The 18,186-nt window shown below is 42.5% G+C and overlaps 1 protein-coding gene across 9 annotated transcripts in view; it reads left to right on the forward strand.

The window, feature by feature from the left end:
* ABLIM2 (actin binding LIM protein family member 2) overlaps window positions 1–18,186 on the forward strand; it is a 241,224-nt gene that overhangs the window by 81,653 nt on the left and 141,385 nt on the right. For 8 of the 9 annotated variants that reach the window (XM_030564068.1, XM_030564061.1, XM_030564064.1 and 5 more), the window contains exons 3-4: window positions 402–585; window positions 8,610–8,725. In XM_030564068.1, coding sequence (XP_030419928.1) covers window positions 402–585; window positions 8,610–8,725 — 300 coding nt within the window. Of the gene's footprint in view, window positions 1–401; window positions 586–8,609; window positions 8,726–18,186 lie in introns of those variants that run through there. The other variant, XM_030564069.1, reaches the window with a different exon arrangement.

Below are 18,186 nucleotides of genomic sequence, written 5' to 3' on the forward strand. Positions count from 1 at the left end.
GCTTGGGGAGGTGGTGATGCTAAATCGCTTAGTGAGGCGTTTATGTCAGCAGGAGCCAAATTTAAGCAAAGACACTTCCACAGTTAGGTCAATACAAGGCAGCTTACGTCAACCTAACCCAGTAGTGTAGACCAGGCCTCAGGCTCTCTGCTGCGATGTTAGTTTTTCTATATGGAATAAAACAAGCTTATTCATGTAGATCATGATGAAAACCATAAGGGTAGCAACCTTCTGACTCATGGATGTCTTGTGATCATGAGCCCCAAATATTAAGATGCCTGTACTTGAAGATCTGCTATATATATTGAAAAATGTGCTGCTTGCGAATGAAGATTCATCTTATTATAGATACAGCTCCACAATTTCAGTCCTCTAAATCTTTGCCATTTCTCTCCGTGTAGCTTGTGGATGTGACCTGGCTCAAGGAGGATTTTTTGTGAGACAGGGAGACTACATCTGTACTTTGGACTATCAAAGACTCTATGGCACACGATGCATCAGCTGTGACGAATTCATTGAGGGGGAAGTGGTTTCAGCACTGGGGAAAACCTACCACCCAGCCTGTTTTGTGTGTGCTCTTTGCAGGTATGTTTTCAAAATAAAAATTTTATTTTTATCACTATAGAAAAGTATGTTTCAAAAGAGACAAAAGCCAGGAATCCATGGGGAGGCCCATAAGCAAAACATCTTCCATAAGCTGTCAAGGAGGTGCCCTTCTTATTTGGTTCTACCATTCTGCCACTGTTTATGGGGTTTTAAACTGAAATAGTTCAGCCTTTCTATGCCATTTACTAGTGCTACTTAATAATTAGTTAATTAATTATTGCAGTCAAAATTTTAAAAGTGTTCACTAATTCCATGTGCCACAAACAGTGTGTCCAACTTTGAGATATCTTATTCCCCATTGCTGGGGTGCAGGGGATGCAGACACCACTGCTCCCTGGCCTCTCTGGTGTCCACTGTAATGCCCTAGAATGTCACTCTGCTGCAAACACAGTTAATAGACTGTGAAAATCAATACATTAAAATGTATTTACAAAAACAGATGAATACTCTCATAAAAAATGGAAATCAAAAATACACAGTGAAGTCCTAATCATGCACACATATAAACACAGGAGTAACTTTAAAAATGTGGGGTTACATATGCCTGTGTGCAGAGAGCAAGCACTGGTTTGTGTACCACCATAACCTCCAAAATAGATGTTCAGTTGAACTTAAGTAGTAAAAAGGCATACTGCTGTAGTGAGTTTCACTCATGAGTTCCATTGAGTTCAGTGGATCTATTCACATGCATGTATTTGCAGGATTGGGACCTAACCCTGTAACTGAAGGGTTTTTTTAGGGAGGTGCTAGAGTAAGACTGATACTGAACTGTAGCTTTCATGCAAATACCTATATGTCAATGGTGTAAGACTTTAGTGAGAACTTGTAAGAAATACAGTTTTATAATAACAATTCAAAGTAAATGGAAATGCAATATTATTTTTTACGACTAATTATGAATATTTACTGATAAGATAAAAACAGAGAGAGCCTTATATTAAAATCAGAACAAAAAGCAATAATATCAACCCAGATATAACTGAGCGGACAGTCACTCTTAAAACCCTTGTTCCATTGAATCCTGTCTCTTTAGATTTTTCTCATTTATCCCAAAACATATTCTCGTTGGAGACTATAAATAAAAAGGACTAAGGAATATAGAAAAAAAATCTCAGAAAAACTTAGAAAGAAAAAATGAGTATCTCCACTCTATGATCAGTAACATAAATTACAAGTTCAAAGGGTGGATGGAGGATATCACACATTTGCCCTGAGCCTTCTCAGTCTACACATACATGAATGGCACCATCTATAAACAAATTCACTAGATACCATATTTCTGGTGCTTTTCTTCTTGCCAGCAGTGTTGTTCAGACCCAGAGTCAATTAAGAGAAGAAGAAAAACTCCGTGAGATTATTTTCTCACGAAGTAGGATTAACGCCTCAGTTAGGATTTCGTTAGGTTTTATAATTGAAACCTAAGTTATTTACCAAGCTGCACCTAGCCCTTTATTGCAGTCTGGATGTTTACGGTTCCAGCTGAAACAATTCCCTGAAAGTTCAGAATAAGCTTCTATGAAGGTTAAACTATTTAACTTCTTGCTCCCTAACAAAGCAAACTGAGCCACGGCACTAAGAAAACCATAAATATAATCTGCCACACAGATTACTATCAAATGCAGACAAAAGCTGAATTGCTCTTTAAAACTTCAGATCCCTACACGACAGTACTTCACCCAAATACATTCTGTCAACCTCAGTTCTTCATCTAGAACACCAAATGGTGGGATTAAAAAGGAGTCAAGGCAAAACATGTATTCGGCCGAGCCTCCCAACTGCTGCTGTCTCAACAACAGCACAAGTCTGTTCCCCTAGGTTGGCATTCCACCTCATATTGCCTCCATCCACTTCAACCCTCCATGTTACAAGCAGGAATCAATTAGCTTCCACCCGCAAGATTCTAGCATCTGCTTATCGTGTGGGTCAACAGAAGAACCCTGTCATCCTGTTAGATTAGAAATACCAGGCCAGATCCTCAGCTGGTGTAAATCAGCACAGCTCCATATGGCCCAGTCTTTGCAAACCAGGCATTCTTTATACTTCCTGTGAGAGAGAGTGTCTTTATCCAAACACCATGAGATGTTCGTCATTAATATTTGGTTTTGTACTAAAGCTCAGTGAAAGTAATGTGAAGCAGGCAATATGTATGGTATATTCAAGTGAAGATGAGTTTTGCTGTCAAAGAAAATGACTGAAAATATAATCATTTTTCAGAAATTAAACAAGTTGTTTCAGGGCTAGGATTTTAAAGTCATCTTTACCTTCAGAAAATCAAATCTCTTTTTTAGAAGTCTGATTTTGAGGGCACTCTGTACTCATACAAGATGTGTTCAGCACATTCTGGGATTAGTCATCAAATAAACAGCTTTATAATATGTGCTCTCTGTATCTGCTAAAGTGACACATTATATTGTTTTAATTGTTAATACACTGAATAGCAAATCAATGATTTTTGAACCACACTTCTAATAGTGACACTTGCAACAGTGCTTTTTCAGCTTCAGAAAAAACAAGATTGTAATAGCAAGCGGTGGGATGTGGAAGTGTGCTTTCTCTCAAATAGTGAAAGCAGTCAGAAAACCAAAGCAGGTGTAGTAAATTAGAGCAAGAAAAACAAAAAACAGCAGGCAAAAAAAATGTGGGCATATACTTTTGCTGGCCTGTTGACAATGCTGCTATTGGAATATCTCGTCACTGAATGTCCCAGAATAGGGCCTGGATTATCTGTTGCTCCCCACCTTTGTATTGATAAACCTTGGTTTCTCTATGAAGTAGTCATGTCAGTAAACCAAGTCTTTCATGAGGTATCCAACTGGGATTAGTATGTCACTCCCATGGAGTACTGGTGCTTCAGTAAGTGGAATAAAGTAAAGTAACAAATATTGTATATGTGAAACGTGAGAATTAAACCTGAAATAGTGCAGTAGGTAGTACATTGGCATTTTAGGGCTAAGAGGACGTTTAAAGGTTGTAGATTTTTCCCTCCAGGCTCAGGTTTTTTACTTGGTCCTGCCATAATGCAGGGGACCAGAGTTGATGACTTCTCAAGATCTCTTCCAGCCCTACATTTCTATGATTCTATGAAATACAGTATAATGGAATTAATGTCTTGCATCGTTTCCTTCTATCTTGCTCAGACCACATGGCTCTTAATTACACAAATGCAGGTTCTAAATTGCATATTTGCTCTGACTGCAAAAAGTTACGGCTTATGCTATTGCTCTCCCTGCCCTGTTTATAACCCGGTTCAATTATTCCCTGCTGATGTTATTGCCTATAACTAGGAATGAATGGAAGAGTAATAGAATGAATTCAAACATTTGCAGAGGAACTGATTCCACTGGTATCTGAGCAGCTTTATTTTTATGGCTGCTGTGATAAATATATCTGGCTCTAATTAGTAGCTCTCAAAGAACTTTACAATCTTTTAAGGTATTTATCCTCTCAACCACCCATGTGAGCTTGGGAAGTACTGTTATTCCTATTTCACAGATGGGGAACTGAAGCACAGGGAGGCTAAGTGAATTTTTCAAAATTGCACATAAAGTCTGTGGTGGAGCAGGGACCTGAACCCAAGTCCTAAGCTAGTGCCCTAACCACTGGCCCATCATTCTTCCAGTTAGAAGAGGCTATGGTCTGTAGAAGCTCCCAGGACATTTCTCCTGAGGGGAGTGGGCAGGGCATCAAGGTGTTAACAGTCCATAGTAAAAGCTATGTTATCTATGCTGCTGGAGGCTGAGATTTAGTGGAGCCATTCAAAAGATTGCTGTGGAGCAAGGCTGTGAGACAGAGCATTGAGAGCCAATTCTTTTTTATGGGGCCAAGAGACCATCAGAGGTTTGACATCAAAACTGAAGCTATCTGGAGCATAAAAAGTGGTGCCCAAATCATACTGAATCCTTTAGGAAGCTCCCAGCTGCTGAGCACTTTTACAAATCTTGCCTCTTAATTTGGGCGTCGGCATAGAAAGTGTTGGATGCACTCTTGGAAAATCTGGCCATTAGTTTTTGTATGGGCATTGCCCATATTTCTGATTGAAATAAAGATTTTTCTGGAGTTCATGAAGAAAAGGACTTGAGTATTTGGTGTGTGTAGTAAAACACTCAGATATTTAATAAGCTTCCCTATAAACTAAGCATGTGGTACATGTTAAGAAATAAATATTATTGTTTGCTGTGCCTCTTGGGGAGAAGCAAACATCTTGACAGTCTCTGTAACTTGCATTAACTGCATATCCCTAGGTACTAAATATGCACAGCCACAAGTGGCTTGATGCTTAGGGGTCAGCTTCAGTGCCAGACACTAGCAGTGCCCTGCCAATGGGGGAACTATGTCTCCTTTAATTCTGAGGTCAGACTAGGTGATCATGTTGGTCCCTTCTGATTTATAATCTGTGAATATCTGAATACCTGGTGCATCTTGTGTCAGGCAGTTTTGTCTGAATTCTCATAGTTCCTTTCAATATGCCTGTCTAGGACTTTAATTACAGAAGCCTGTAGCAAGCAGTGTTTGCCCCATTCGTCCCCAGTATTCAATTCCTTGGGCCAAATTCTGCCCTGACTTACATCCTGTGCAACAGCTTTCATGTCTGTGTGGTTGTACAAGGTATAAATAATCACAGGATTTGACCCCTGGAGTCTTACTTAGTATTAAGCCTCCATCAGGAATGTACACTGAGCAATGCTTGAGTTGGTGTTGAGGGGGAAAATAGAATAACCTATGAAGTTTGTTTAAAACCAAAATCCACTGGTAAGTAAAGTGACAATGATAAAATATGCTAATAAAAGACACTGCAACTCATCTCAGAGAGTCGTATGGAATGAATCATTGTCTTAAAACTACTTCTAACCCCTTGTCCCACCATGAAATCACACTAAATGCTTAAGTGTGAGTGACTAATTAAATCCTGTAGCCAAAGGCATTTGGTAGGTAAGAGTTTGTGTGGAACTGTCAAGAAAAGCATGTCTGCATTTGTGCATAACCTGCAGTTCTGTACATGTTTTGGACTTCAAGCTAAGAGCTCAAAAACTTAAACCTTGCTAACTGACCTTCATCTCTGTCTCATGAATTATCATGTTTACTGGCTTGTGAATCCATGAGCCTAGTTGCTTGCGAAAGAGAAAAGATAGTCAGGTATTACAGGGATACTGTCAGAGACGGTAGATATCAAATTTGGGCTCCAATTCAGGACGGTACATAAGCAAATGCCCAAGTTTAAGCAAGTGTGTTTTGTCCCATTGAAGGCAAGTGCCTTACTGAATCAGGGCCTTGCTGCTCACCTTTTCCCTTTATATATATTTGCAAACTCCTTTTTATGTCTTCTCTCAACTTTCAAACAAATTTGAAGGTCTTTTTTTATGGCAAGAAAATGGCCTTCTGTATCTTTGTCAAAGTCCTACTGAACTTCATTGTTTCCTGCTTTTCAACCCCAACCTTGAAGTCCCGTTGCTTATCTACCATCCTTTGGCTCTGAAGAAATGAATGAAACTTCTTTTGGAGATTGTCCTCACCCCTCTTTAAAGGAAGACTGCTGTCATTGGTTACTGCACTTTAGAAAGTTTATAAATATTTACTAAATTAGAATGTGTATGGAGTGGTTCTTTGTAGGAATTTTTCAAACCAGTTTATTTGTTATAAATGCCTGCTACTACCTCCGTAACTGTAACTGGTGCTCATGCCACTCAGAGAGACCTGTCATTTTACTGATATTCTGCAACAGAAAGTTCAGTGGATGATCTAGCTTTATTTGTGGTGTGAAATTATGATCTCCTTAAGTCAATGGCAAAGCTCCCATTGACTCCAAGGGGGCCATGATTTTGCCCAGAAAATGTAGCTGTTCATATGAATGCAAGAATAAGACAGAAGATCTTTAGTGTAATTGTAAAATAGGTTCTGTTATCTGTTTTTGTTTGTAAGGGTCAGGGGTTAATTTGGAGCAGATTACCAAGGACTGTAATAAATTCTTCTTAACTCAGAGTCTATAAATCAAGCATGGATGTCTTCCTAAACAATATGCTCTATCTCAGCTAGAAGTTAGTGAGCATGATGCAGAAAATACTGGGCAAGATTCTTTTATCTTTGTTTTACAGGAAATGTAATTAGATGATCAACATCCTGACTTCTGGCCTTAATGTCTGCTATTTTATTAAAATAATAAAATTATATAGTGGATTTCACATTTACAATGGTAATGCAGCGCAGTATTTGAATTAAAGTAAGGTACATCATTTTACAATTAAGATGGCACCTGTTTTGTTATTAGTCATTCCTTTGCATAATATGTAAAACATGGAGCTGTGGCTAGTGATTTCTCTTCCTATTAGATGCACTATTTACAATAGTTTCTTATTATTTCATATTGGTATTGCAGCAGGTCTTAAGAACCCCAGCTAAGATCATAGCCCCATTGTATTACTCGTCCTGTACAAACACATAGTAAGAAATATTCCCTGCTCCCCAAGAAGGTTTTTTTAATACTACTCTGGGAGCAAAAAAATCTGTCTACTGTACTTAGCAAGGAGTGTATATAAAGCCTTTATATGGAGGGGGAAAAAATCTCAAATGAGAGCCTTTATATAATGTTTCATAATTTGAAAAAAAAATTGGGGTGGTGGTGAATGTAATGCAGAATTTTCTTAATTATATTTCAGTGACATACACCTCCCAGATGGAATTCACCACTGGGCAGAAGGTATGCATTATGCCAATGCACCACTTAATAATAATTGGAGATATACCTATCTGCTAGAATTGGAAGGGACCTTGAAAGGTCATTGAGTCCAGCCCCCTGCCTTCACTAGCAGGACCAATTTTTGCCCCAGATCCCTCAGTGATCCCCTCAAGGGTTGAACTCACAACCCTGGGTTTAGCAGGCCAATGCTCAAACCACTGAGCTATCCGTCCCCCCCAACAGATGCTTTAGCCAGGTAAGCCATGATGCCTGCCTGTGTAAAAGGTCATGGAGTCCAGGCCCCTGCCTTCACTAGGCAGGACCAATTTTTTGCCCTGATCCCTAAGTGGCCCCCTCAAGGATTGAGCTCACAACCCTGGGTTTAGCAGGCTAATGCTCAAACCACTGAGCTATTCCTCTTCTAATTAATACCTCCTTAAGCCATATTTTGATGTTTCATTTGGGATTTAGTGGTACGTAGGCCTTCTATAAGGTGATTTCATCCTGATAGAAATGTGTTATAAACCCTCTTCATCCTTCCCTGCAGGATAAAGTGATTTACCCAGCTCTTCCTCCCCAAACAAACCTCCCTAGTTTCTATGCACAAGCAATATCTAACAAGGGTAGCCTTTTAGCTGAGAGGATGTTAATAGATGGAACCATTTAATTAAATGTAAAGAGAGCTCTAGTTCAATGGAAAAAGCAACTTTATGTAGTTGTCTCCAGTTCGATAATTGTGGTCTGTTTCCTCCAAGGGGTATTTGCAAGCATTTGATTTCTGAATAAATGGATTAAGCGGAGAACTTCGATATGATTATAGCTGATTAGGATTTTATTTTTCAAAAGTTTTTTTTTCAGAAAGAAAACTCATAGCTCTCTTGCAACATTTTAGCAGCCTGGTATAGTCTCTGCAACAGCAATAACACTTGTATATATTCATTAAAAACAAATGATTCTAGCTCCCTCTCAATTCCAAGAGTGATATTATATTGGTGGTTATCAGTCACCAGTCACCATGTTTCCAGGAAACACTGGACTTGCCTTGGCTTTTAAGTTCTTTCTCCAGTCTTGGCAAGTGTTCTCTGAGTAGCTTTAACTTACGCATCGAAGTTGCTAGTTTGTTCCTTACCTTTGATATTTTAGCCTCCCAGTGACTGATGATTGGATGCGTGAATGAAAAGAATGCGTGCATGAAAAGGCTAAGTAACACACGCACAGAGCTCCCTCCCCTACCGCCCCCCAATGATCAGTTCCTGTATCGAAAATTATATCTGACTTCAGTAAGGGAAGTGAGGATTTTCTATTTGTCATGTTTTGATTTTTCCTGCTGCAGGCTGCCTTTTCCTCCTGGGGACCGGGTGACTTTCAATGGGAAAGAGTGTGTCTGCCAGAAATGTTCACTGCCTCCTGCTGGCAGCAATAGCACTTTCTCCATCCAGGCCCTGCGAAGTAAGTGGGTCTTTTTAAAAAATCTATTTGTAGTTTATTGAATAAAGCTGTATGACTGTGTGTGATTCCCTTAACTTACAGCCTGTAAGGAGTTACAAGTAGGAATCTGCCCTGGGAAGGAGCTATAAAAGCGAAAAGGAAACTGTCGTACTGGTGGATATCTAGGGAAAGGGCTTATTATGTCCCCTCCCCACCACGGCCAGTTGCAGGATATTATGCAAATCTCAACTAACTTTAAGTCTGTAAATGCTACAGGCCAGCCAGCAGTCCGAAGCCTTCCATGCTGGTTATTTTGGAACCCTTAATTATATCACTTTCTTATACAATTGGGAATTTTGCAAATTCTTCCTCAGTAACATTTACCTGATTTTGCCCACTGTGGTTATTTCTGTATTGTTTGAAAGGGCACAGACCACCAAAGCATATTCTCTTTTAATATTAAATCTTTCGTATTAAATTGCCTTTGTATTTTGATTTTTCTCAATGTTTTTGCCCAGGGCTGACCCTCTGAGTACTATGTATGTGGCGTGGATGTATGATTGCAGTAAAATACTGCTGTTTTCAGATCTTTTCATTTCCATTTCCTTTATGACCATTTATCTTTATGTACAGCATGTTTCATATGCTGCTGTCAAATTACCCTCAAAACTATATTTTAATAGGTGACATACGGTAGATGCAGTTGCATAAACTTGCATCGCTTACTACTTTTTTTTGTTCTGAGCTCCATTTCATTTACCATAAATGCTGTAGCATTTTACTGAGCAGTGATACCACTTGAACACAGTGTGCTGAGCGACTTTTACTCAGGATGCTGTGATTCCCAGCAAACCTCCTTGACAATATATTCTGGGCCAGACCCTCTGCTTGTAGAAACTTGGCGAAAGGGACAGCGCCATTGATTTCAATGGAATTTTCTGCTTGTAGAAACTTGGTGAAAGGGATGTCAACCGTTACTCTGAGTACTTTTCCAAATCCCTGTGTGGACAGTGGTGGTCTCCCCGTGCTCCAAATAAAATCTACCCAGGCTGTGTAAAGTCAAATTTACTCCCTTTCCTGCTGTTTGGCTTTACTGGTAACTCATAGACTCTAAGGTCAGAAGGGACCATTATGATCATCTAGTCTGACCTCCTGCACAATGCAGGCCACAGAATCTCACCCATCCACTTCTATAACAAATCGCTAACCTATGTCTGAGTTATTGAAGTCCTCAAATCATGGTTTGAAGATCTCAAGCTGCAGAGAATCCTCCAGCAAGTGACCCGTGCCCCATGCTGTAGCAGAAGGCAAAAAACCTCCGGGGCCTCTGCCAATCTGCCCTGGAGGGAAATTCCTTCCCGACCCCAAATATGGCGATCAGTTAAACCCTGAGCAAATAATAACAGAACATAAACTTTAGCCAAAGCTTATTCCCCAGGCCTGGCTATTCCTAGTATTTGCACCAGGGTCTGTCTGTTCTTGCTTCCAGTTCCCTCTGAGCAGAGAGTCGTCTCCCCTTTCCATATCTTGAATGGAGTTCAACATGCCATGTCTTTCTCAATAAACCACCAGAATTTGCTTAGTAGTTTTTTGTAGGGGTCTAACTCTTGCTGAAAGGGTTAATCGACAGAAGAACTCTAGTCTCCTAGCATTCATAAAATCCTGCCACCTTTCTCCTTTTCATTCACTCAGAATCATGGTTTACTTCCTGTTCTTTTGAAATAGCTTCTTGTCCCATAAACTGAGCATTTTACAGTAATTGTTGAGGTTTAGGACTGTGCTGTACCCTTTGACGTCCATGGACTTTAAGAGCACATCCCCAGGGGAAAATTTGACTTTTAAAAACAAAAGTGTCCTTTTCTTGACTATATCCTCAAACACGTGCAAGTATTAAATATCCAGATATAGGCCTGAGCCAGCTCCCATTAAAGTCAATGGAGTCTTTCCACTAACTTGACCTTGGGAGTTGGATCAGGCCCAATATGTTCACATTTTCAGACATTCAGTATCACAGGGAGTTGGTCTTAGACCCCAGTGGATACTGTGAGGACAGGGATCAGGTGATATCTTGAAAATCACCTGGTCTTCATAGGAGCCAGTAAGTACATTAGTTGTTAGTGAGAGATGCAGGGAATAGTAAGGCTCCTGCAGGAGTCCCTGGATCAGGGGACAGAACCCATTTCATGTGTGACTCTGAGGTAGATGGCTTCTGGAGTGAAACCTTCAGGGAGCAGGCTAGGATGGAATGTAAGAACTGCAGGGAATAGACAGGATCCTGCAGAAGACTCTGGGATCAGGAAAAAAAACATGATTGCGATGTTAAACTTGTGTTAAACAGTTTTATTTAAAGAAATAAAACTGAAGCTCTGAAGGAAAGCAACTGAAATCCTGTGGCTGGAGAATATTCTTTTGGGCACAAGCTGGTGAGGTAGCCTGCTGGTTTCCATTGCCTCTCACAAGATCTATTAGATACTAGTTATTTTGAGAGTAACAAAATTGGAAAGAAACAACCAGGGAAAACAATAAAAGCTTGAAAGTTTTATAATCCCATGTGTTACTTTGATATCCTCCACTGGATCTTATAGCTCATATTGTAGGGAAATACAATCTAGATGGGGCTACTATAAGGTGGGTGTATAACTGATTGAAAACTGTTCCCAGAGAGTAGTTATCAGTGGTTCACAGTCAAGCTGGAAGGGCATATTGAGTGGGGTCCCGTAGGGATCAGTTCTGAGTTGGGTTCTGTTCCATATCTTCATCAATTATTTAGATAATGGCATAGAGAGTACACTTATAAAGTTTGTGGACAATACCTAGCTGGGAGGTGTTGCAAGTGCTTTGGAGAATAGTATTAAAATTCAAACTGATCTGGATGCTCTGAAGAAAATAGGATGAAATTCAGTAAGAACAAATGTAAAGTAATCCATGTAGGAAGAAACAGTCAGTTGCACACGTACAAAATGGGAAATGACTGCCAAGGAAGGAGTGCTGCAGAAAGGGATCTGGGGATCATACTGGATCACAAGCTAAATATGAGTCAACAGTGTAACACTGTTACAAAACAAGAAAACAGAATTCTGAGATGTATGAGCAGGAGTGTTGTAAGCAAGACATGAGAAGTAATTCTGCCATTCTACTTCATGCTGATTAGGCCTCAACTGGAGTGTAAGCAGAGTCAGGTAAGCAGAGTCAGGATAAGCTCTACCCTGACATCTGGTGGAAAGAATTTCAGAGAGTGTATTTGCATAGGCACGCCTACCCTAAACCTACCTGCTGAAGCCCAGGAAAAGGTGACTATACTGATTGCTAATGAAACAAGTAGAGATGTTATTGTGAGGCAAGGACAAAAGATAGCAGACCTCTTTGAGCCTGAATCAATTGTAAAACCCCAGTGTGAGACTCAAGTGCCAACAATAGACCCATCAAAGTTTGACTTTGGAGATTCACCATTGTCCGAGGAGTGGAAAGATCGCCTAAGAAGGAAACTTTGTGAAAGATCCAAGGTGTTCTCATTGCATGAGTGGGATGTGGGATGTGCAAAAGGAGTAGAGCACAACATCAGACTACATGACTCTCGACCTTTCAGAGAGAGATCTAGGAGGCTTGCTCTCTCCGAGATGGAAGATGTGCGACAACATCTTCAAGAGCTGGCTGCAAATGGCATCATTACAGAGTCCCGCAGCTCATACGCCTCGCCCATTGTGGTGGTCCGTAAAAAGAATGGGAAAATCCGGATGTGTATTGACTACCGCACCCTAAACCGCCGTACTGTGGTTGACCAGTACACAATGCCTTGAGTTCAAGATGCCTTAGACTGTTTGCTGGGAAGCCAGTGGTTCTCTGTGTTGGATCTTCGGAGTGGATACTACCAGATCCCTCTGGGTGAAGAAGATAAGGAGAAGACAGCCTTCATCTGCCCATTAGGGTTTTGTCAGTTCGAACGCATGCCCCAAGGGATTTCTGGAGCACCTGCCACATTTCAACGTCTTATGGAGAAAGTTGTGGGAGACATGAATTTACTGCAAGTGTTAGTTTATTTGGATGACCTGATTGTGTTTGGAAGAACTTTGGAGGAGCATGAAGAAAGACTTCTTAAAGTGCTTGATAGGCTGGATGATTATGGTTTGAAGCTTTCAATTGACAAATGCCAGTTCTGCAGGACCTCGGTGAAGTATGTGAGGCACATCGTGTCCCAAGAGGGTGTGAGTACTGATCCTGATAAAATAGAAGCACTCACTACATGGCCACGTCCAAGCAACTACAGAGAACTCAAGACCTTCCTTGGGTTTAGTGGTTATTACCACAGATTTGTGAAAAACTATGCTACAAGTGTAAAACCCCTCAATGATCTTACGAGGGGATATCAGTCCAGCAAGGACAAATCTAAGACCAAGAATAAAAGGCCTTCCGTGCAGAGACACTGTGGCCCCTTTGAACCCTTTGGGCCACGGTGGAATGAGAGATGTGAAAGGGCTTTTCGAGCAATCATTACTTGCCTAACTCATGCCCCAGTCCTAGTATTTGCTGACCCAAGCAAGCCATTTATCCTGCATACTGATGCCAGTTCGGAGGGTCTGGGGGCAGTACTGTACCAGGAAGTGGAAGGCAAGCGTAAACCTGTAGCCTTTGCCAGCCAAGGACTGTCTGATAGTGAAACCCGCTATCCCACCCACAAGCTGGAGTTCTTGGCTTTGAAATGGGCCATCACTGAGAAATTTCGAGACTACTTGTATGGGGCTCAGTTCCAGGTGTGGACAGACAACAACCCACTGACTTTTATGTGTTAACAAGTGCTAAACTGGATGCTACAGGGCAAAGATGGGTGGCTGCTTTGGCTAGCTATGACTTCAGCATTCAATACCGATCAGGGAGAAGCAATGTAGATGCAGATGCATTGTCCAGGCGTCCACAGGCACCACGACTTGCTGTGATACCCACGGATGGAGTGAGAGCTATTTGCAGTGTAAGTCGCCGAGAGCCGGAGGCCCATAAGAGCCTTCATGGATGTGTTGCTGAAACTTTGGGCCTACCCCCTGAATGCATGCCTTCTGCTTCAGTAAACTATATTGCTTTGGACCAATCTCCCTTGCCCATGCTCAATACGGCTGACTGGCAAGAGGCCCAGCTGCAAGATATTGACATTCGTGTTACACTACTTGCCAAAAGAGAGGGGCGAGGCCCAGCTGAGGTTGTCCCACCTACCCCAGAGGGCAAACTACTATTGAGAGAATGGACCAAACTAAAACTGATTCAGGGAGTGCTACACCGCACGACCACAGACCCTCTACAAAAGCAACGGAATCAACTAGTGCTGCCAAAAGATTACAGAGCCCTGGCCATGAGGGCCCTGCATGATGACTTTGGATATTTAGGGATGGAGAGGACCCTGGAACTTATCCGCAGTAGATTCTATTGGCCACGGATGGCTGAAGATGTTCGCAGGAAATGTGAGACCTGTGCGCGATGTGTTCAAAGGAAAACTCTGCCCACGAGGGCTGCATATCTGAAGAACATCACCAGCAACAAACCTCTGGAGCTGGTTTGCATGGATTTCTTGTCTTTAGAAGTGGACAAGAGGAATATTGGGAACATCCTAGTAGTGACCGACCATTACACGCGATATGCGCAGGCATATCCCACACGTGATCAGAGGGCCACCACTGTCGCTCAAGTACTGTGGGAAAAATATTTCTCAGTCTATGGATTCCCAGCCAGGATACACTCGGATCAGGGACGAGATTTTGTGAGTCACCTTCTGAAGGAGGTGCAGAGGATAGCAGGTATTAAAAAGTCGAGGACAACGCCTTACCACCCACAAGGTGACCCTCAGCCAGAGAGGTTCAACCGAACCCTATTGGATATGTTAGGGACTTTGCGGCCAGAACAGAAGGCAACCTGGAGCCAACATGTTGCATTCCTGGTGCACGCCTACAATGCCACAAAGAACGATGCTACGGGGGTCACCCCATATCTCTTGATGTTTGGGCGAGAACCAAGACTACCCATAGATTTGTGCTTTGGTATATCAGAGGATGGCGATAGCTATGAAACCCATCAGCAATATGTATCCCGACTACGAGAAAAGCTACGGGATGCTTATCACTTAGCTACGTCTGCAGCTCGGAAGAACGCAGACCGCAACAAACAGCGATATGATGCTAGGGTGCGTCTGCAAGAGCTCCAGCCAGGGGACAGAGTCCTGCTGCGAAATTTGGGTAGTGCTGGCAAACACAAGATAGCTGACAGATGGAAGGCAATACCTTACTTAGTGATGGAAAAGCTAGGAGACCTGCCGGTCTACAAGATCAAACCTGAAGAGGTTCCAGGGCAGACCAAAACCGTGCATAGAAACCTTTTGCTCCCTGTGGGAGAATTGGTAGGCAGCCCTTATGAGAGGGGCCACAACAGGGCAACTGGGCAGAATGAAGGTGCTGTACCAAAGCCGCCTTCCAACGTGGACAGCCGGCCTCCTGTAGCTAACCTACCCCTACTCAGCACATCTGACAGTGAGTCTGAGGAGGAAGACACAACCATGGTGTATCCTGGGATGAAGACAAGATTTCAGTCTCGATCCGCTGAATCAGAAGAGAGCACATCCTCTTCCGCCCTAAACCCTATGGCAGAAGTATTTAGGCCTATTCCTGACATCCCTGAGCAACTGGTGGGACCCCCGTGTAATGACTTACACAGGCTATTGGACAGTGGTGATATACAGATGGAGGATGTCCAGAGCACCTGCGACCCTCCCCTGTTAGGACTAGAAATGCAGGAGCCTATGCCAGTATCTGAGGGGAACTCACAGGAAACCTCCCCATCCGGCACTCAAGAGGATGTCCCCCCTACCATAGCAACAGAGATTCTCAATAGGCGAGACAGGGTAATAAGACCAGTGAAACGGTTAACTTACGATGCACCTGGGGTGATTAGTGAGGAGCCTATACATTTAGCACACAGGTTTGTGAAAGCTAAAGTAGGCTATCTAATGCCTTTTGGAGGGGACCAATAAGTTGGTATAGTAGGGAATGTGATTTGTCGGGACGACAAATTCTTGGCTGGGGGGAGGATGTAAGCAGAGTCAGGATAAGCTCTACCCTGACATCTGGTGGAAAGAATTTCAGAGAGTGTTTTTGCATAGGCACGCCTACCCTATCCCAGACTGCTGAGCTGTGGGACTGCTTAGTGACAAATGACTCACCCTCAGTTGGATGGTACTTGCTAGACAAGGGACATGGGTTCCAAAACCCAGTGAATTGAGAGAGGCTGGGGACAGGTATCTGTGCCTGGTGGTGCAGTCTCCTTGTGGAGCTAGAAGCACCAGTTGCACCCCCTCCTCTCTCCACTGTGGAATGTCAGAGTTGATTTTTTTATTCCCTCAAGAATCTAAATACATGTTACTGTGTTGAACTCATTTTGGGCTAATGGTGCACTAGCACTGGGGCTCCCCCACTAAGAGCTGAGATCACTAAGAGTTAAAATCACTAAAGAGCTGAAATAACTGAGCTGAGAGCACTGAGTACTGTGCTAACTAGTTGGGGAGCCTGAAGTTATACTGTGGAACAGAGCAGCTGGTGGAGTGGAGCAGTTGCGGGGACGGCTGGAGTGGACCACGGGACAGCTGGTGGCAGCCGAGCGGCTGGCAGAGCGGAGTAGCTGTGGGACGGGTGGAGCGGCCCACAGAGCGAGCGGAGCCGAGCAGTTTGCAGAGCAGCTCATGGAGCAGAGCAACTGCTGGAGCGGAGCAGTTTCTGAGGATGGCCGGAGGAGCAGAGTGGAGCAGCTGGTAAAGCGGAGCAGTTCGTGGAGAAGGCAGAAGCAGAACCCACGGAGAGGCAGGGCAGTTGGCCCCGGACCACGTAAGGTGCCCCTTTCTACCCAGGCTGGGGGGAGGGACCTCTACAGATAAACTCTGGAACTCTGGGGTGGCATTGACCAGAGACTTTTGGGTTGTTGGACTTTGGGGTGATTGGACTTAAAACCCTAAAGGGAAAAGGGACAGTGCCAAACGTACTTGGAGGTGGGTTTTTGTTTATGGTTTGTGTTATAACCCTGTTTGTGGTGTTTCTCCAGTGGGATGCCGCATTGATTCCTTCCTTTATTAAAAAGATTTTGCTACACTCAGATTCCGTGCTTGCGAGAGGGGAAGTATTGCCTCCTATAGGCGCCCAGGGGGGTGTGGTATGTGAGTGTCCCAGGTCACTGGGTAGGGGCTTGAACCGGTTATGCATTGTGTTACTGAAACAGAACCCCTGGATACTGAACCCGGCCCTTGTTGCTGCCAACTCAGAGGGGCAGAAGGGTTACAGGAGTATTGTGTCCAGTTCTGGACACCACATATCAGGAAGGATGTGGACAAATTGGACATAGTCCAGAGAAGAGCAACAAAAATGATTAAAGGTCTAGAAAACATGACCTATGAGGAAAGATTGAAAAACTTGGGTTTGTTTAGTCTGGAGAAGAGAAGACTGAGAGGGGACATAACAGTTTTCAAGTACATAAAAGGTTGTTACAACTAGGAGAGGAGAAAAATTGTTCTCCTTAACCACTGAAGATAGAACAAGAAGCAATGGACTTAAATTGCAGCAAGGGCAGTTTAGTTTGAACATTAGGAAAAACTTCCTAACTGTCAGGGTGGTTAAGAACTGGAATAAATTGCCTAGGGAGGTTGTGGAATCTGCATCATTGGAGATTTTTAAGAGTAGGTTAGATAAACACCTGTCAGGGATGGTCTAGATAATACTTACTCCTACCATGAGTGCAGGGGACTGGACTAGATGATCTCTCGAGGTCCCTTCAGTCCTATAATTCTATCATTCTATGAAATCAGTGAACCAAATGTGAAATGACTTCTATAGTTTTCTGAATATCTAAAGCAGCTGTGATGTGGCCATCTTGTTTGAATCCAATAACAGGAAGTGTATGCTAGCCATCTGTGATGTAGGTAACAATGCTTTTTGATTGGAAACACTTATAGGAAACAGCTAAAAATCTGCTGTAATAGAGATGTGTGTATATATAACTGTAAAGGAAAAACAACAGCAACTTAGTCAGAAGTCTGACCACAAATGTTATAAAGGCAACTACTAGATCAAGTAGTAATGGAGATTGTAAAAAATAACTTGGAAAATCTGACAGAGAAAGTAGGCAGCATGCCATTTGCTTTAGCTGCTTCTCCAGCATTTAGTAAATATCAGGACAGAACAGTTTTTTCCAAAATGGCAGAAATGGACAAACGTATTCAGAAATCTGTTAGCTGAATTTGAAACTGAAAGTCCAAAATGACAAATTGTAGTTATGCTTCATCAGGCAATAAATGGTGCTTAGGAGTCATTGTCTAAAAAACAACTGAAAGAATGGAGAATCACCTTGAAAAAGACTTAATGTTTTAACATAAGAATGGCCATAGTGGGTCAAACCAAAGGTCCATCTAGCCCAGTATCCTGTTTTCCAATAGTGACCAATGCCAGGTGCCCCAGAGGGAATGA

This window comes from Gopherus evgoodei, chromosome 5 (genome assembly GCF_007399415.2).
Source record: "Gopherus evgoodei ecotype Sinaloan lineage chromosome 5, rGopEvg1_v1.p, whole genome shotgun sequence".
In the NCBI taxonomy this organism is placed as follows: Eukaryota; Metazoa; Chordata; order Testudines; family Testudinidae; genus Gopherus; species Gopherus evgoodei.